The 16,636-nt window shown below is 31.1% G+C and overlaps 1 protein-coding gene across 1 annotated transcript; it reads left to right on the forward strand.

Moving 5' to 3' along the window:
* The first annotated feature begins 1,539 nt into the window (after positions 1–1,539).
* Positions 1,540–16,170, forward strand: LOC111702575 (CD109 antigen). The gene is made up of 13 exons (XM_023474314.1): positions 1,540–3,597; positions 4,246–4,290; positions 5,443–5,521; positions 6,462–6,522; positions 7,775–7,846; positions 9,439–9,495; positions 10,234–10,293; positions 10,722–10,774; positions 12,260–12,320; positions 13,337–13,425; positions 13,792–13,843; positions 15,839–15,910; positions 16,072–16,170. Exons 1-13 carry the CDS (start codon positions 3,576–3,578, stop codon positions 16,168–16,170), a joined length of 822 nt encoding a protein of 273 aa, XP_023330082.1. The 5' UTR covers positions 1,540–3,575.
* Positions 16,171–16,636: the final 466 nt, after the last annotated feature.

Genomic DNA, 16,636 nt, shown 5'->3' on the forward strand with positions numbered 1-16,636 from the left:
GCCTCAGTCTTCATGAACCTTCGAAAATTTCACACGCTAAATCAGACAATGAAAATTTGAAATTTCATATTGATAAGATATACCTAGGTATTAGAAATTTTGAATTTGTGGTAAAGACTCAATTCCTTTACTTTTAATTCAAAATTATTTTTCATTCATTTTTTTCTCCTTTCAATTTCGCTTTCTCTTTGTTATCTTTTTTAGCTAATCATATTCTAACAAATCTGTCCTAACTAAACGTTAGGTTCAGACCTAAGTAACAGAAAGATTGCCCTCTAGCTGTGGTTATATAAACTAGTTTAGCCCAACCCTCGAGATTATAAGAAGGGCTCTAAAACCAGATATGTCAGGTTTACTGGGAAATCTCATCAAATTCTCCAGAGTCAGGGTGGGGGTATGCCCTTTTAGATTTTCCATTTTCCCTTGAAAAGCCTAAACCAACGTTTCTTTAATGTGTATTTAACAAAACCCATATCCAGCGAACTACAGAGTGTTCTATCCAGCGAACTACAGAGTGTTTGGAAAAAATTCCACTATAATGTGAATGAAATAATTTAAGTTAAAAAGTGACGTGAAAGATAATTTAATTATTTGAAGAATTTTTTTTTTGACAGAGCACTGGGTCTTAAATTTCAATTCGACGGATAAGATTTGTCCAGTGACTAGAAGATCTGTTTTCAAGATCTTTAGGAATTTATAATCGAAGAAAGGCAAACCATAGAAACCAGTTTTTCGTGCTATAGGCATTCGTATATATGTTCCCTCTCACCCCTGGCCGGCCAAACAGCTGGACCAAATGGGCTGACATTTTTTGTGGACACTCATGAGTAGCCGGGGGGTGACATAGAATTGAAAAAAAAATCGATTAAAAAAACAAATGTTCTTCTTTTTTCCACGGGCAACGCTGGGCTCTTCAGCTAGTACAAAATATGATAACACATTTTTTAGAATTTATAATTTTGAGAATGTTCTCGTTAGTTATTTTTTAACCTCTAAAAGAGATTGAAAATGGATAGTAAAGAAAGAGGAATCGATTGATTTTCTTTATGTTTAATAAAGATTCGTTCTGTTGTGGTAAGCCAGGCCAGGCCAACTAATGAGTAAAAACATCCATTATTATTATAAATTGCTTGAAGAATATTTAAACAATGGCTTAAAAGATGGTTTAATAGGTTATAGTGTACACTGTACAGCCAAATGAAAACTACGGGTTTACCTACAAAAGAAAACTACTGGGCTTCCTACAAATGAAAACTACGGGGTTACCTACAAATGAAAACTACGGGGTTACCTACAAAAGAAAACTACGGGGCTTCCTACATTACCTACAAAAGAAAACTACGGGGTTACCTACAAATGAAAACTACGGGGTTACCTACAAAAGAAAACTACGGGGTTACCTACAAAAGAAAACTACAGGGCCTTTTACAAATGATGAGACGATTGCACGAAATTTTTACCGTCTGTTCTCTTACAGTCATGATTCCCTGCAACTGTAACCTTGATTGTTTCTTTGCCAAATTATTGAATAAGCCATTATATTAATATATTTCAGGCAGAATGCATAGTTCAACCTTGGGCTCGTCTCAGTCTCATTCTTTTTGGGTAACCCTCACCCTGTACATTTATACTAAAGGATGTAGAATCGATTTAAAGCTTTATAAAATGTGTGACTCCCTGTTTCAAAAAAGCTGTTAGTTGTAGTGCACTAGCCTGCACCCATACTAACATGGATAAATATAAACGACCAGGGCTTTATGATGACATTTATTATTTCTTACGTTGCAACCAACAAGTGCATAAACCAGTTTTTCAGTTTCTTTCTTGAGTCGAGACAGTTCTGTATGCGCGAAGAAAGCCAAGTGTAGGGCTGTGCAAACGATAAAAAGTTTATTAAAATTAGGATGAAATGTCGCTAACCAACCGGAAACCCCTGTACTAATTTCCGTAATATTTACTATATACTCTAAACTAAAATAAACAGTTTTTGGAATTTGAAATAAACCCCTTTTTTAGATGAAAGCAGGGCAGGGGCAAAGTTCCATTGAATCCATTCATAAACGAAAATGTATGAAAAATAACTGAAATTTTCGTAAACGAACTTAATATTGATAGGCCTATTCGTTACATTAATTCAACTAACCATTAAAGAACCGGTTAGAAAAGTAACAGTGTTTTCAGTCCTACACAAGTGTAAGTTGCGTATTATTTGCAAAAGATTTGTGCGTTTACTGAAAAGTTTCAGAATAAATGAGAATGTAATGAGAAGAAAAAAGTTCTACTTTAAAAATCAACATCTGGATCAATGTCAGAAGCAAACGCTTTTCTGGATAAAAGCGACAAAATAATAAGAAATGAAGAGGGAATTTGAAGTTGAAGGGAGGCTGGAAAATAAAATATTTCGGCCAGGATTTTTTATTTTTTGAGACTTTTTAAACATCCTTTTCAACCCCCCTTTAACTATATTTAAATATATATTATTTACAATGTTATATTTGCAATGTTAGACTACGAAAATGGAATGACAATTTTATGATTTTTTTACAAGCTTTCACAGCAAATCAAAGCTTAATATGCTGACAAATTCAGAGACAAATACACATTAGAGAAGTAATATTAGCTGCAGCACTCAGTATTTAGAGAAGTAGTATTAGCTGCAGTAATCAGTAATTAGAGAAGTAATATTAGCTGCAGCATTCAGTAATTAGAGAAGTAATATTATCTGCAGCAATCAGTAATTAGAGAAGTAATATTAGCTGCAGCAATCAGTAATTAGAGAAGTAATATTAGCTTCAGCAATAAGTAATTAGAGAAGTAATTTTAGCTGCAGCAATCAGTAATTAGAGAAGTAATATTAGCTTCAGCAATCAGTAATTAGAGAAGTAATATTATCTGCAGCAATCAGTAATTAGAGAAGTAATATTAGCTGCAGCAATCAGTAATTAGAGAAATAATATTAGCTTCAGCAATCAGTAATTAGAGAAGTAATATTATCTGCAGCAATCAGTAATTAGAGAAGTAATATTAGCTTCAGCAATCAGTAATTAGAGAAATAATATTATCTGCAGCAATCAGTAATTAGAGAAGTAATATTAGCTGCAACAATCAGTAATTAGAGAAGTAATATTAGCTGCAGCAATCAGTAATTGGAGAAGTAATATTAGCTTCAGCAATCAGTAATTAGAGAAGTAATATTAGCTGCAGCAATTAGTAATTAGAGAAGTAATATTTGCTGCAGCAATCAGTAATTAGAGAAGTAATATTATCTGCAGCAATCAGTAATTAGAGAAGTAATATTATCTGCAGCAATCAGTAATTAGAGAAGTAATATTAGCTGCAACAATCAGTAATTAGAGAAGTAATATTAGCTGCAGCGATCAGTAATTAGAGAAGTAATATTAGCTTCAGCAATAAGTAATTAGAGAAGTAATATTAGCTGCAGCAATCAGTAATTAGAGAAGTAATATTAGCTGCAGCACTCAGTAATTTGAAAAGTTTAGGTTTAATTGTAATTAATACTCCCATTAGCAGAACTTTATAGATAAAATGAAGCAAGAAACAGACTGATCCAAAATATGAAAAACTTAAATTCTTTAGGTAAAATTTAAAATTTTTATATCAATTATCAGCTAATGTATCTAGTATATAAGCAGCTACTGAATCCAGTATCTAATCAACTACTGTATTCAGTATCTAAGCAACTACTGTATTCAGTATCTAAGCAGCTACTATATCCAGTATCTAAGCTTATGTTGTATCCAGTATCTAAGCTTCTACTGTATCCAGTATCTAAGCAGCTACAGCATGTAGTATTTAAGCAGCTACTGTATCTAGTATCAAAGCAACTACTGTATCAAGAATCTAAGCTTCTACTGTATCCAGTATCTAGGCAGCTACTGCATATAGTATTTAAGCAGCTACTGTATCAAGTACCTAAGCAGCTACTGCATACAGTATCTAAGCAGCTGCGGTATCGAGTATCGTTTTAGCAGCTACTGAGCCCATCACCCAAGCAGCTACTATATCCAGTATCTCCATTCTTAAATTATCTAAAATAAAAGTTTCATCTGCTGTAGATGAAAAGACAATTCGTTCATGCATATATAAAGCTCAGACTGTTATTGTCATCAAGTCCTTAAATTTTTATTATTTTAGGAAAACAGAAGAAAATATTTTTCAACCTTGGGATGTGCACAAAAATGATGATGATTGATGATAGACCATTAACATGATTTTTATTTCTAGGTTTCCTTGTTGGATCTTTACTCTTGATATATCCTAAAGTAACAGGTAGAAAAACACAAGAAATAAACAGATCATATTCAGCAAATATGCAACCAATCTAAAAACAATTACATCCCACAGGAGCCTGAGAATCTCAGGTTTGCTCCTATTATAATTTTTAGTTTCTATTTAGCATTTTTAATAGATATAATTGATAATATCATTTCATATAGTCTGTATTACGTCACCAGAATTTCAGCCAATGACAGTGCAGTATACTGGTCACCTAATTTCCGCCTGTATCACGTGACCAGTATACTGCACTACCATTGGCTGAAATTCTGGTGACGTAATACGGACTATACGGACTATATGTAATAATATTATCAATTATATCTATTAAAAATTCAAAATAAAAATAAAAATTCATAAAAGGAGCAAACCTGAGATTCTATGAATATGATCTGTTTAAACCTGCTACTTTTATACACTAAATTGTATATATATGAATTTTCGTATACAATTTTGACACATATTTATATCAATTTTCCGTGACAGGTATCTTTCAACGCCTGAGATTCTCAGGTTTCAGCCTATACCCCCATTTCATTTTTCATGTACAATCCCTTTAAGTTGAACCATTTTTGGTCCACCCTGTATAATCTGCTGACTAATCTTCTCTGATTCTATCGCATAAAATGAATGGATGAATGAATTTCTATAGAAGGGAACACTGAACAGGGTGGTTTGATCAATTGATATTATTAGACACACTCTGGTAAACATTGCACAGTGTGTAAAAATGTAAAAATCTAGGTACCTCACAGTATTCTAGAGGACACTGGTCCACATTAAAAGTCTAGCTAATCTTAACTTTAGAACCCATTTTTGCACATTTATATTTTGTATTTACTAAGTTCATACTCTTGTGTTTGGCTGTAAATTTTAATTTCAAGTATGAAAGGTCCCTGAGGAGTTTTGAGTAATTGAGATCAAAATAAGACGTGAAGTATTCCGATACAGACAGGAATCTCTTTCGTTGTAGTTAGTTTTACGTGACCTCAGCCACTCCGATCTCGACATTAAATCAATGTTATGCAATCTACTTTTACAGCTTTGCAACCTCGCACTTCGTTCTCGTACTTTCGCAGAAACTTTTTTCAATATAGAAATTTGAGTGCCCGGCCACGCACTGCGTTAAAATAACTAATAATTCAGGAGTTCGAGACATAACTAAAGATAATTATAATATTGATGAAATAGATGACGTTGACAACAGATTATGGAATGCTTACAGGTTTCAAACTTTAAATACTCATTCCTTTACAAAAAGTTGGTTTTTTGGTATGCAACAATTTTCATTGAATCCCGGCGGGATTTTTCATTAAACAATGCAATGAAAAATCTTAGAAGTGCGCGAATTTATTTTACAAAATTCACAAATTCCAATTTTAAATCAGTCAGTTCTCTTTAAGCTTTTTAAAAACGAATGTCATTTACTCTCAGACAAATTAAAATCAATGGAAATTTGTCTGAGAGTAAATGATACATTGACATAATTGCAAATTAAATTCGTCAACCAAAAATATTTATGCTAAGCTGGCCAAGAAAACTAAAATCATATGCTATAATACATAACAAAAACTATACGAGTTTTATGTATTACTAGCAGAAGTGCCCTGCGTTAACCGTGGATTTTCAAAAAAATCTTTTTTTTATCTCCATCTTGTTTATGTTACCCCTGTGATACCAATGGGTTACCTAAAAATTAAATGTCAGCCAATTTGGTGCAGTCTTTTGGCCAGCTATAGCTAACATATAAATATATATATATGAGCGAAGAGCTTTAAATATAGAAAGAATGATAACATATTTAAAACGTAATGATTGTCGGTTTAAATACCTCTTCTTTTGATTAGAAAATTTGTAACTGCATGGTAGCCAATGATATCTTTGAAAATATCCATTGCACATTTTCAGATAAAATTATAAAATTTGTTCAGTGATTTGAAGTGAAAAAAAGTAATAACGAGAGAGAAAAATTTCATTTTACGATTGTTATCACTGTATAATCTAATATCTTTTACATTTTTCGTATCTTTTTATCATTTTTTTTCTGATCTATATTTGTCCTAATCTATTTTATTCAATACTTTTCTTCTTTAAATTCTATTCTATTCTATTCTATTCTATTCTGTTCTATTCCATTGTAATCTAAAATCTATTTTATTCTTTAGAAGACGACCAACTTATTTAATCCTTGCATCAAGAATTATACGTCCATCTTCTATATATCAGGTATGTTTATATTATGTACACTGTACAGTGTACAGTTTATAGTGTACAGTGCACAGTGTATGTACTTGTACATTTAACAGTTAAACTTGTACAGGATTTTTTTCAGACTTTAAGTGGCTAAGTGTACATGTCAAATAATTATTTAGAAAGCAAGTACTCCTGATTTTTAATATTAGTTTCTTTGCAACCAGACAGAATAGAACTTTGATATTTTAAACTAGGAATTCTGTTTGGTCGTCTGAGATTTAAATAAAAAAGGTTTAAACTTGGGATTGAAAAAAAAAGAAATATAAGATAGTAGTGAATCTGTTTCCAAATAATAGATAGTAGTGAATCTGTTTCCAAATATTAGATGTTAGTGAATCTGTTTCCAAATATTGGATAGTAGTGAATCTGTTTGCAAATATTAGATAGTAGTGAATGTGTTTTTAAATATTAGATAGTAGTGAATCTGTTTCCAAATATTAGATAGTAGTAAATCTTTTTCCAAATATTGGATAGTAGTGAATCTGTTTCCAAATATTAGATAGTAGTGAATCTGTTTCCAAGTATTAGATAGTGATGAATCAGTTGCCAAATATTAGATAGTAGTGAATGTGTTTTAAAATATTAGATAGTAGTGAATCTGTTGCCAAATATTAGAAAGTAGTGAATCTGTTTTCAAATATTAGATAGTAGTGAATCTGTTTCCAAATATTGGATAGTAGTGAATCTGTGTCCAAATATTAGATAGTAGTGATCTGTTTCCAAATATTAGTTAGTAGTGAATCTGTTTCCAAATATTAGATAGTAGTGAATCTGTTTCCAAATATTATCTAGTGGTGAATATGTTTCTAAATATTAGATAGTAGTGAATCTGTTTCCAAATATTAGATAGTAGTTAATCTGTTTCCAAATATTAGATGTTAGTGAAGCTGTTTCCAAATGTTAGATAGTAGTGAATCTGTTTCCAAATATTAGATAGTAGTGAATCTGTTTCCAAATATTAGATGTTAGTGAATCTGTTTCCAAATGTTAGATAGTAGTTTATATGTTGCCAAATATTAGATATTAGTGAATCTGTTTACAAATATTAGATAGTAGTGAATCTGTTTCCAAATATTAGCTAGTAGTAAATTTGTTTCCAAATATTAGCTAGTATAGTGAATCTGTTTCCAAATATTAGATAGTAGTGAATCTGTTTCCAAATATTAGCTAGTAGTGAATCTGTTTCCAAATATTAGATAGTAGTGAATCTGTTTCCAAATATTAGATAGTAGTGAATCTGTACGCTGAAGCTGAACCTATGAGAGTAAAAGCATCTTTGTCTCGCGATGGAGTGGAGGTAAGAAATCATAAATAATTAAAAAATAAATAAAATTTTGCTTTCACCTTTTTTTCAAGCTGTCAAAAGAAAACTGACTTGTTTTAATATGTTCTGCAATAACCCTTTTATTAAAATCTTTTTTTTCAAACTTGAAATAGAAAAATGAAGCAAAAAATCGCATTTGGTTAACCATATGACACTTTTTGGATTTTAGTGCAAGCGGAAAGCAAAAAAAAAACTTTTTGTTTCTTGATAAAAAAATTTGTATATTAAAAAAACATAAGGGACATTATTTCAGTGGTTCGAAGTGCACCTCGACAGATACCCATATCCATGTTTTTCGATAAATTCAAATATTGACCTCTCTTAGCAATCTTTGATTTTTAATGTTTTTTAATTTTATTTTAGATTTTTATTTAAGCATGCTTAAATTATCAGTGAGTTTTGGTATTTTTTGTTGTACAAGGGTTAATTATTATTATATTAAAAGATTTATTCACACGCAAATATAAAAGTAGATATTTAAATGTTGTAGTTTAAATTTGTTTAAATAAATTTTTGAAAATGCAGCTTTCCAAAAGAATAGAGTAAAATATGCAAAATTATGCACAAATAGACGACATTGATCATTACTCATTACATAACATAATTATCATTTCTGTTAATACGTAATCATCGAATCCTTCAACATATAATTTATTCGTTCTTGTATTTAAAAGTTCTTGTAAAACCGGAACTTTCCATGCATGGTCCAATGGGACATCAAAATGTTTCATTTGTTTCTTAACTAACATATTACTAATACCCGAAGGATTTACAGAACAATCATTTGCAATAGAAAATAAATTTCTGCCAAGAACTGTGCTAAGGTCATGTTTACATAAGTTAGAAATAAATCTAATGCAAAGATTAGGAACATGCTTTAATAGTCTCATAGAAAGACACACATCTGCTAGCTAACATAGTTTTTACATGTAAACATTGTGAAGTACTTTCAATCAAGTACCTATGCGTATCTCTAGGTACATTAAAAAGAATTTTAATAGCAGTATTCCATGCTGTATACAATTTTAAAACACATTGGGAACTGAAGTTCCAAATACTAGATCCATAAAAACTACAACAATAAATATTATAAAGTTTCAAAATAACATCTGGACTGTTAAAAAAGTTCTTTGTTAAGGAATGAATTTTTGAAATGAAAATAGCTCGTTTTTTTTATTGCAATCTATGGTCATTGAATTATCACTTTGCAGAACATTTCCTAAATGTTTTAAGTCGTTGACAAATGTTAAAGGTTCAATAAAATAGGGTTTATTTCATTATAATTAACCCTTTCTTTAGAAAAAAATAAGGCATTTAGTTTTACATTTTTCGATTCGAATATTTGTAAATTTCAGTTCAGTAGCTTTGGCAAAACTTTCACAAATTTTCACCATTTCCTGAAGACCTGTTCTGCTAGGAGAAAGCAGAATAATATCATCTGAATATACCCAGATGCCCATATAGACACCCTGGATTTGGCATCCAATGATGTAAAATAATGGTTATCTACAGTGCACAAACTTTAAATAATTTGATAAGTATATATATATAGTGTCTAATACTAGGTGTCTGGGTCGGATGAATTCCTCTCTTCTCTGGAGGCAAAATCTATTCTACTCCAGGTTTGTGTATTTACAGTTTATTGCTTTATATTTGGGTATTATTGGGTATAAAGTATTGATATATCAATACAGTATTGTTTTCCTGACAGATTTGCTGTTGAATCTCGGTATAAGAAAAAACGCATTAATATTCTAACGTGCAACTTTATTAGGATATTCCAATTGCAAACTAAAACTAAGATTTCTTTTAAAGATCTAAAATCTAGATATCCATGGCAAAAAAATGAAAACTTAGGTTGGCCTGAGACCTAGCTGGTTAAAAAATGAAATTTAAGACCATGGATTTCCATGCTAACCCGATTGTTAGTTTAAAATGAAGGGTGCACACGGTGGTTTAGATGTTTGGGTTTCTCGTTGTCTGTAACGTAATAAGTCTATAAATTAAGATGTGACGTATTTTGCGTGTTGTACTTTATTGCTTGACGTCACACGTGTTACATATTTAAGTATATAAGGTTCATGACTTTTATTTGGTGGTTTTCAAACAGGAGATCTAATCATGGATTAGCTAATTTCTGATATAGTGAGGACGTACTTACTCTTTACAGTGTATCTGTATTGGACACTGTACAGTACATATTACAGTTTATCAATAAAATTTTGGTTTCTTTTAATCCGAATAGTCAAAATTATTCGTGCAAAAGCATATTTATAATCATGAACAATCTCTGGATAATTTATCATAAAATCTTATTTATTTCAAAAATAAAATGTAATGTTTAAAAAAAACTATTTCAGGTTCCTGAAGGGAATAGCCAGGAATACTCATACAAACTTAGAGTAGAGGGTTTTAGTCAGGTATGATCAGGGGGTGGGGGGTGCAGAGGGTTCATTTAGTCAGGTATTTTTACATAACTTTTTACATAACTTTTTACATAACTTTTTACATAACTTTTTACATAACTTTTTACATAACTTTTAACAACATCAGTTTTTAGCTACATTATCTCACGGTATTGTTTAGATAGTCCAGGCACGATATCTTTGTATATAAATTAGTAAACTCCATTTATTTGCCTGTTTGTTTGTTTGTAAGTCCGATTATGACTCGTAAACCACTTGACCGATTTGCCTCAAATTTTGATTGTGGAGGTCGGTAGAACCATGGAAATATTTTTACCTTGGTTTATAAAATTCTAAGTTGAATAAGTTGATTTGCACTCTGAAAGATTACTTTCCAGGGAAAGCTGGGTTCCCAAGCTAGAATAAACATTATATTACTTTAGGATTCTGCTGCACTATTGTTCCAAAATGAAACTCGCCTAGAATTTACAAATAGGTAATAATAATCAATTCTGTTTTAAATTTAAATTATTTGGGTTTAAATCATGTGTGCTTTGGTTTAGAGGGACTGCATTCTCTATTAATAGTATTACGTGATTTGTGAATATAAGCTTCAAAATCCAAGGTGAAAATTGTCATAATTAAACTTTTCTTGCTAAAAACGGTGATATCTTCAATTTACAAAGAATCTCTTAAACACTGAGAATTATTGGTTTTGCTCTAAAAAGCCGAGAGCTTCTTGAAAAAAAGTAACAAGAAAGCCAAAACATAATTCTCAATTACAAAACTAAGATTTTTTAAATATTTTTTTCTCCTCCCAGTAAAATAAGAAATTATAAAATCAAAATATTAATTTTTAGTCTACAACTATTCTAGAAAAGTCAAAAATTTGTGTTTCAAAACTGGCCAAAAATTGCAGCTTCCAGTATTTCTTAAAACAAACATGCATTTCTCTCTTGGTGTGAAAGGGTTTGCTGCACCTTAGTTCTATTCATGTTGATAAGTGCAGTGTATCCCCACCTTAGTTCCATTCATGTTGATTAGTGCAATGTATCCCCACCTTAGTTCCATTCATGTTGATTAGTGCAATGTATCCCCACCTTAGTTCCATTCATATTGATTAGTGCAGTGTATCCCGTGGCATACCTTTACCTCCTACTTTCTAATGTTTATAACATGATAAGCAACATTTTTAACTCAATACTTATTATATACTAGCCTTAGAGGGCGCTTCGCGCCCATCTTCTAAATTAATTGTGAACATGTTCTCTTTGTGTACATCTTAAAACAAAACATTCATAAACCTTTCCTATGGTCCCTAGATGTCCCACAAAAAAATTTGGCCCGATCAGTTCAACCGTTTTGACGTTTATTGGATACAAACAAACAGACAAACAAACAGACAGACAAGCCAAACTTATATGTAGATTTAATTTACATAAGGATAGACAGAAAAGAATAGAAAGAGGAAAACAAAATCAATTCTTAAAAGGAAAAATTCCTTATCTTCTTTTTTTCACTTTTTATCGCTGACTGAGAAAAGGAAAAAAGAACATAAATCAATTATGTTAATTGAAAATCCAGCTTTCTACAAGTCATTAGCAAATCAACGATACATGCGATTAACGAAAAATCATTATTTTTTAACCAAACCTTTTAGTTAAGCTTAAGGAAAAACAGGTAGCAAGATCAGCCCGCGTAAAATAAGTGTTCACTATGCTTTAAAGGGTTACCAAGAAAGACCTTGATGATAAACTGGAAATAGATTTGTTGATATATTGTTTTATTTGTATGCGTATTAAAGATAAAAACATATTTGTTATGTTTACATGGGGCCCATGCAGTTAAAGATGATAAATGTAGATATATCAACATTATCTTTTCTTATTTATTAAAATTTTTAGCTGTTAAATGTGATCTTGATGAATAATTATGTGCTTTTTTAAATTAAATTCCAGGCGATAAAATTATCATTTTTTAGGTTTCTGGCAATAATTATTTCTACAAATAAAGTCGTGTTCACTGCTCTACATACAATGAGGGTATTTTTTTTGTTTTCACATAATTAACTACAGGGTGTCCCAATAAACATGGGAATTCAGTGACGAATTCAATATCGTCTTTACAATAATTCTTTGATTTAGTATAGTGATACCTACTGAGAAAGCTGTAATCTGTAAGAGTTTCGTCTGCTATGTTCACATTTTGTTTATTTATGTTTTGACTGCATACAGTTGTATTAGTAAAACAAGAAAATTGCAGTATACAAACAGAGTAAACTTGTCCGTCTTCACTGTTCATCTTGCGGAGACATTATAGACACATCTTTGTAGTCTTTTACCCTTTTCATTAAATAAACTCTAGCAGACATAATAATATTATGGCTTTTGAAATTAGGTATTACAATGCTAATTCATAGCAAAGACGATATCGAATTCGTCACTGAATTCCCATGTTTTTTGGGACACCCTGTACAGTGAGAACCGTAATACTGTGGAATAGGAAGACGACATGTTACCAATCTTAGGAGTATCTTATGTTGCTGTAAATTTAAAGCAAATAGTGTTGCCAAAATCTCGAAAATCTAATCATTACGGGGGTATTAATTCTACCATTTCTGTGTCTTATGTTCAGTATTCTATTAAAAATTATAACTGTTGTCTAGAACTCGTCTTCATTTCACACATTTTTTGTAGTAGAATATTTCAGAAAAGAAAACATAAAAATTGGAATAAAAAACGAAACACTGATTTATTTTATAACTAATTATTCAACAAAAGAAGAAATGGTTGAAAGGAATTGAGTATTTGCCACAAACTCTGATTTTATAATCCCTATCTTTACAACCCAATTTCGTATACCTTAGCTATTTCAAACTATGAACTTGCAAAGATTTAGAAATTTGAGCTTGTGGCAAAGACTTAATTACTTTATCTTATTTCGAAGTTAATTATTTAGTAAGTTTCACTTTAACAAATAACATTTTAAGGATGCTGACAAAATATCTTCATGTCGCTCTTAAAATGATCCTTTTGATTACGGTAACAATCCCTTTAAGGTTCGAGCAGTATTGTTGAGAACTGATCTCTTGCCCTATGAGGAGGTAGCTGATATATTTATCCTGGATCCAGACCAGTTTATTATCAGGTTAATTAGTGGAGTCCATCTTAAAGGGACTGAGACTGAAACTCAAGGTTTAAATGGTAGCAGGTTGAAGATGCTACTCTGAAACTTGAAAAATCGTCTGGTCTCTTTTATAATCATTACGAGATCGCAAAGTTGGAACAGTTTTTATGCAAAATCATCTTTTATCCTTTAGTTCACAATTGAAATTAGAGCTTCTCCATATATATATATATAGTAAAGATTTTCCAATTCCGGGGCTCCATATTTATAGTAACAGAATAGGTCCATTATTATTTCTAGGTTGGACATTTCTGTAATTTTTAGTTTCAAAACTATTTCATATATAATATTTGATTTTGATATATTTTTAAATATTTAAGTATTTAGGAAATGGCATTCTAAGCAGTTAAACAATGGAGTCCTCACTGCAGATTTTGAGGTTCAATCTTTGGCTTTCATTATAAATAAGTACAATGTGCAATGTATATTTCAGTTATTTCAAGGGTTCAATCTTTTCTTTCTAGGCCTCATACTTTTTATGCTACAATCACTTCTTTAAGTATAAGTCGAAAACCAATTTCCCGGATTTTCAAATTTTAGTTTTTTTCCCAGTCGACAAAAATTATCAAAAAACATTTCTTTTTTTAAAATCAATCGGTACATTCCACTGCTCGCTTTTTCATCAAATATATTTGATCTAACCCATCTGAGAAAAAACTTTTCAACTTAAAGGGAGTGACCGGCTATGTAAGGTAGTTGAACTGAGTATGCAGTGTTGTGGAAAACTTCTTTCGGATTCATTTGAGACATATTAAACTTTTTAAACATCTGTGAATCCTGAGTTTGAGTGCAAATTCGACGTTCAAAACTCCTACTTTGGGGGTGGATACGTTTTCAGATTTAGTTTTGTTTTAATTATTAAATAACGGCAACGAAAAATAGAGTAAAAATTATACAGTAATCTAATTAGATGGCTAAGAACATATTATAAACTTGGTGAGAAACTCACGTATAAAGAACTCAATAAAGGAAACTTTACAAAGAGAAACTCAATATAACAAGCCAGATGGAATCGATTAAAGCACTAACTTTGCACAGACATTTATTTTACATTATTATTAAAATACAAACTGAGGATCAACCGAAGTTAATCCTGGAATCATAGATGGAGCTAATTCTCCTCTCGGAGCTACTGGAGCTGTGATCGACCGCTCTCTTCTCCTCCTTCATCAAGACTAACCCTTTTCTCGGGGACAAAATGGACGTTCAGATTGCTTTCTCTTCCGACGAAAGCACCGTTATCCGTGTTCCCCCGATAAGGATTCCCAGGATTTGAACCTTGCTACCCTGGAAATTTCCTATGGCCGTTGATACCAGCTCCAGTAGTAACGGGTTAAATACAATCAATATTNTTATGAAACCAGCCTATTTCATAATTTGGTTTTCTTTTAACAATGATTTTAGATTTTCTATATAATGATATTCCAGGGCCCAACAGGTTATATAGCATAAATATGTGAAGTACACCTGCAGTATGGAAACAGTACAACAAAATGGCCGTTTTACACTTTTTTCCATTAAATTCCTCTCTATATATTCTATGTTCCGAATGAAGCTTTCCACAACACTGCATACTCAGTTCAACTACCTTACATAGCCGGTCACTCCCTTTAATTAGATTTTTAGATTTTCGACTTACACTCAAAAAAGTGGTTGTCATAAAAAGTATGACACTTGGAAAGAAAATTTAACCTTGAAACAAGTGAACCATAGAGCTTTGAAATGACACCTTGACTGTGAATTTGTTTTCAATTTGATTATTTCTCTTGTCGCTTCCGCAACTATCTAAGAATGCTGCGCACCACTCACATTTTTGAAATCCGTTAAAAACGTTTTCTAAAAAAAATAAAATATAAAAAAATATTATAAAATATAAACTATTTACAAATAAAATATTATAAAATATAAAATAAAATATAAAAAAATATTATAAAATATAAACTATTTATAAATGTGGCGAAAGATAATCGATGACTATAGGTTGTAATATCGGAATGTTCCAATTTTCTCAATTTGTATGGACGGTATGAGACGTCTTTAACAATTTTCTCCTTATAGACGCAACGCAACAGATAGAAGTAAGATTAGTAGCGATCAAAAGCGCTTTTTTATCGCATTAAGCCTATACCCCCTTTCATTTTTCTCGAACACTCCCTTTAAGAACAAGTTTAAACACGTTTGTAAGAAAAGCACATGCTTGACCCTGATAGAAAATAATGGCAAAAAAACGTTCCAAAAACAAGCCAACAAAACGCACATCACTAATCAATAAAAAAGATAAGTTATCATCAAAAAGACGCATGGAAAGGGCCCTATAATCATAATGTACATGTTTATAGATAATATTCACAAAGTTTATGTATACAATCTTTAGTTACCTGAGTTTCCAAAAGTTGGTTTCTGGACTATTCGAGTAGTAGCTCAAGGGCAAATAGAGGAGAAAAAGGTAAATTTTTGTGATTTTTATTAATAAAAATATTAGTAATTATAATAATAACAGTAATGATAATAATAATAATAAAGATAATAATAAAAATAATAGTTACAATAATAATAATAATAATATTAATAATAATAATAATAATAATAATAATGATAATTATCTAGGTAAAAGTAGAGAAGTATTATGTTCCAAAATTTGAAACTTTTGTTAGTATGCCTGCCTTCCATTTTCCTTCAGAATCTCATGTTGAGGTAATAGTCTAAATGCTGATAACTAGTAACAACTGACTAGTACAACTGAGTAGTTCAACTAACTAGTACAACTGACTAGTACAACTGAGTAGTTTAACTGACTAGTACAACAGACTAGTACAACTGACTAGTTCAACTGACTAGTACAACTGATTAGTACAACAGACTAGTACAACTGACTAGTACAACTGACTAGTACAACTGACTAGTACAACTGACTAGTACAACAGACTAGTACAACAAACTAGTACAGCTGACTAGTACAACTGACTATTACAACTGACTAGTACAACTGACTAGTACTACAGACTAGTACAACTGACTAGTTCAGCTGACTAGTACAACTGACTAGTACAACTGACTAGTACAACTGTCTAGTACAACTGCCTATTACTACTGACTAGTACAACAGATTAGTACTACAGACTAGTACAACTGACTAGTTCAGCTGACTAGTACAACTGACTAATACTACAGA

Source organism: Eurytemora carolleeae, unplaced genomic scaffold (assembly GCF_000591075.1).
Source record: "Eurytemora carolleeae unplaced genomic scaffold, Eaff_2.0 scaffold183, whole genome shotgun sequence".
NCBI lineage: Eukaryota > Metazoa > Arthropoda > Copepoda > Calanoida > Temoridae > Eurytemora > Eurytemora carolleeae.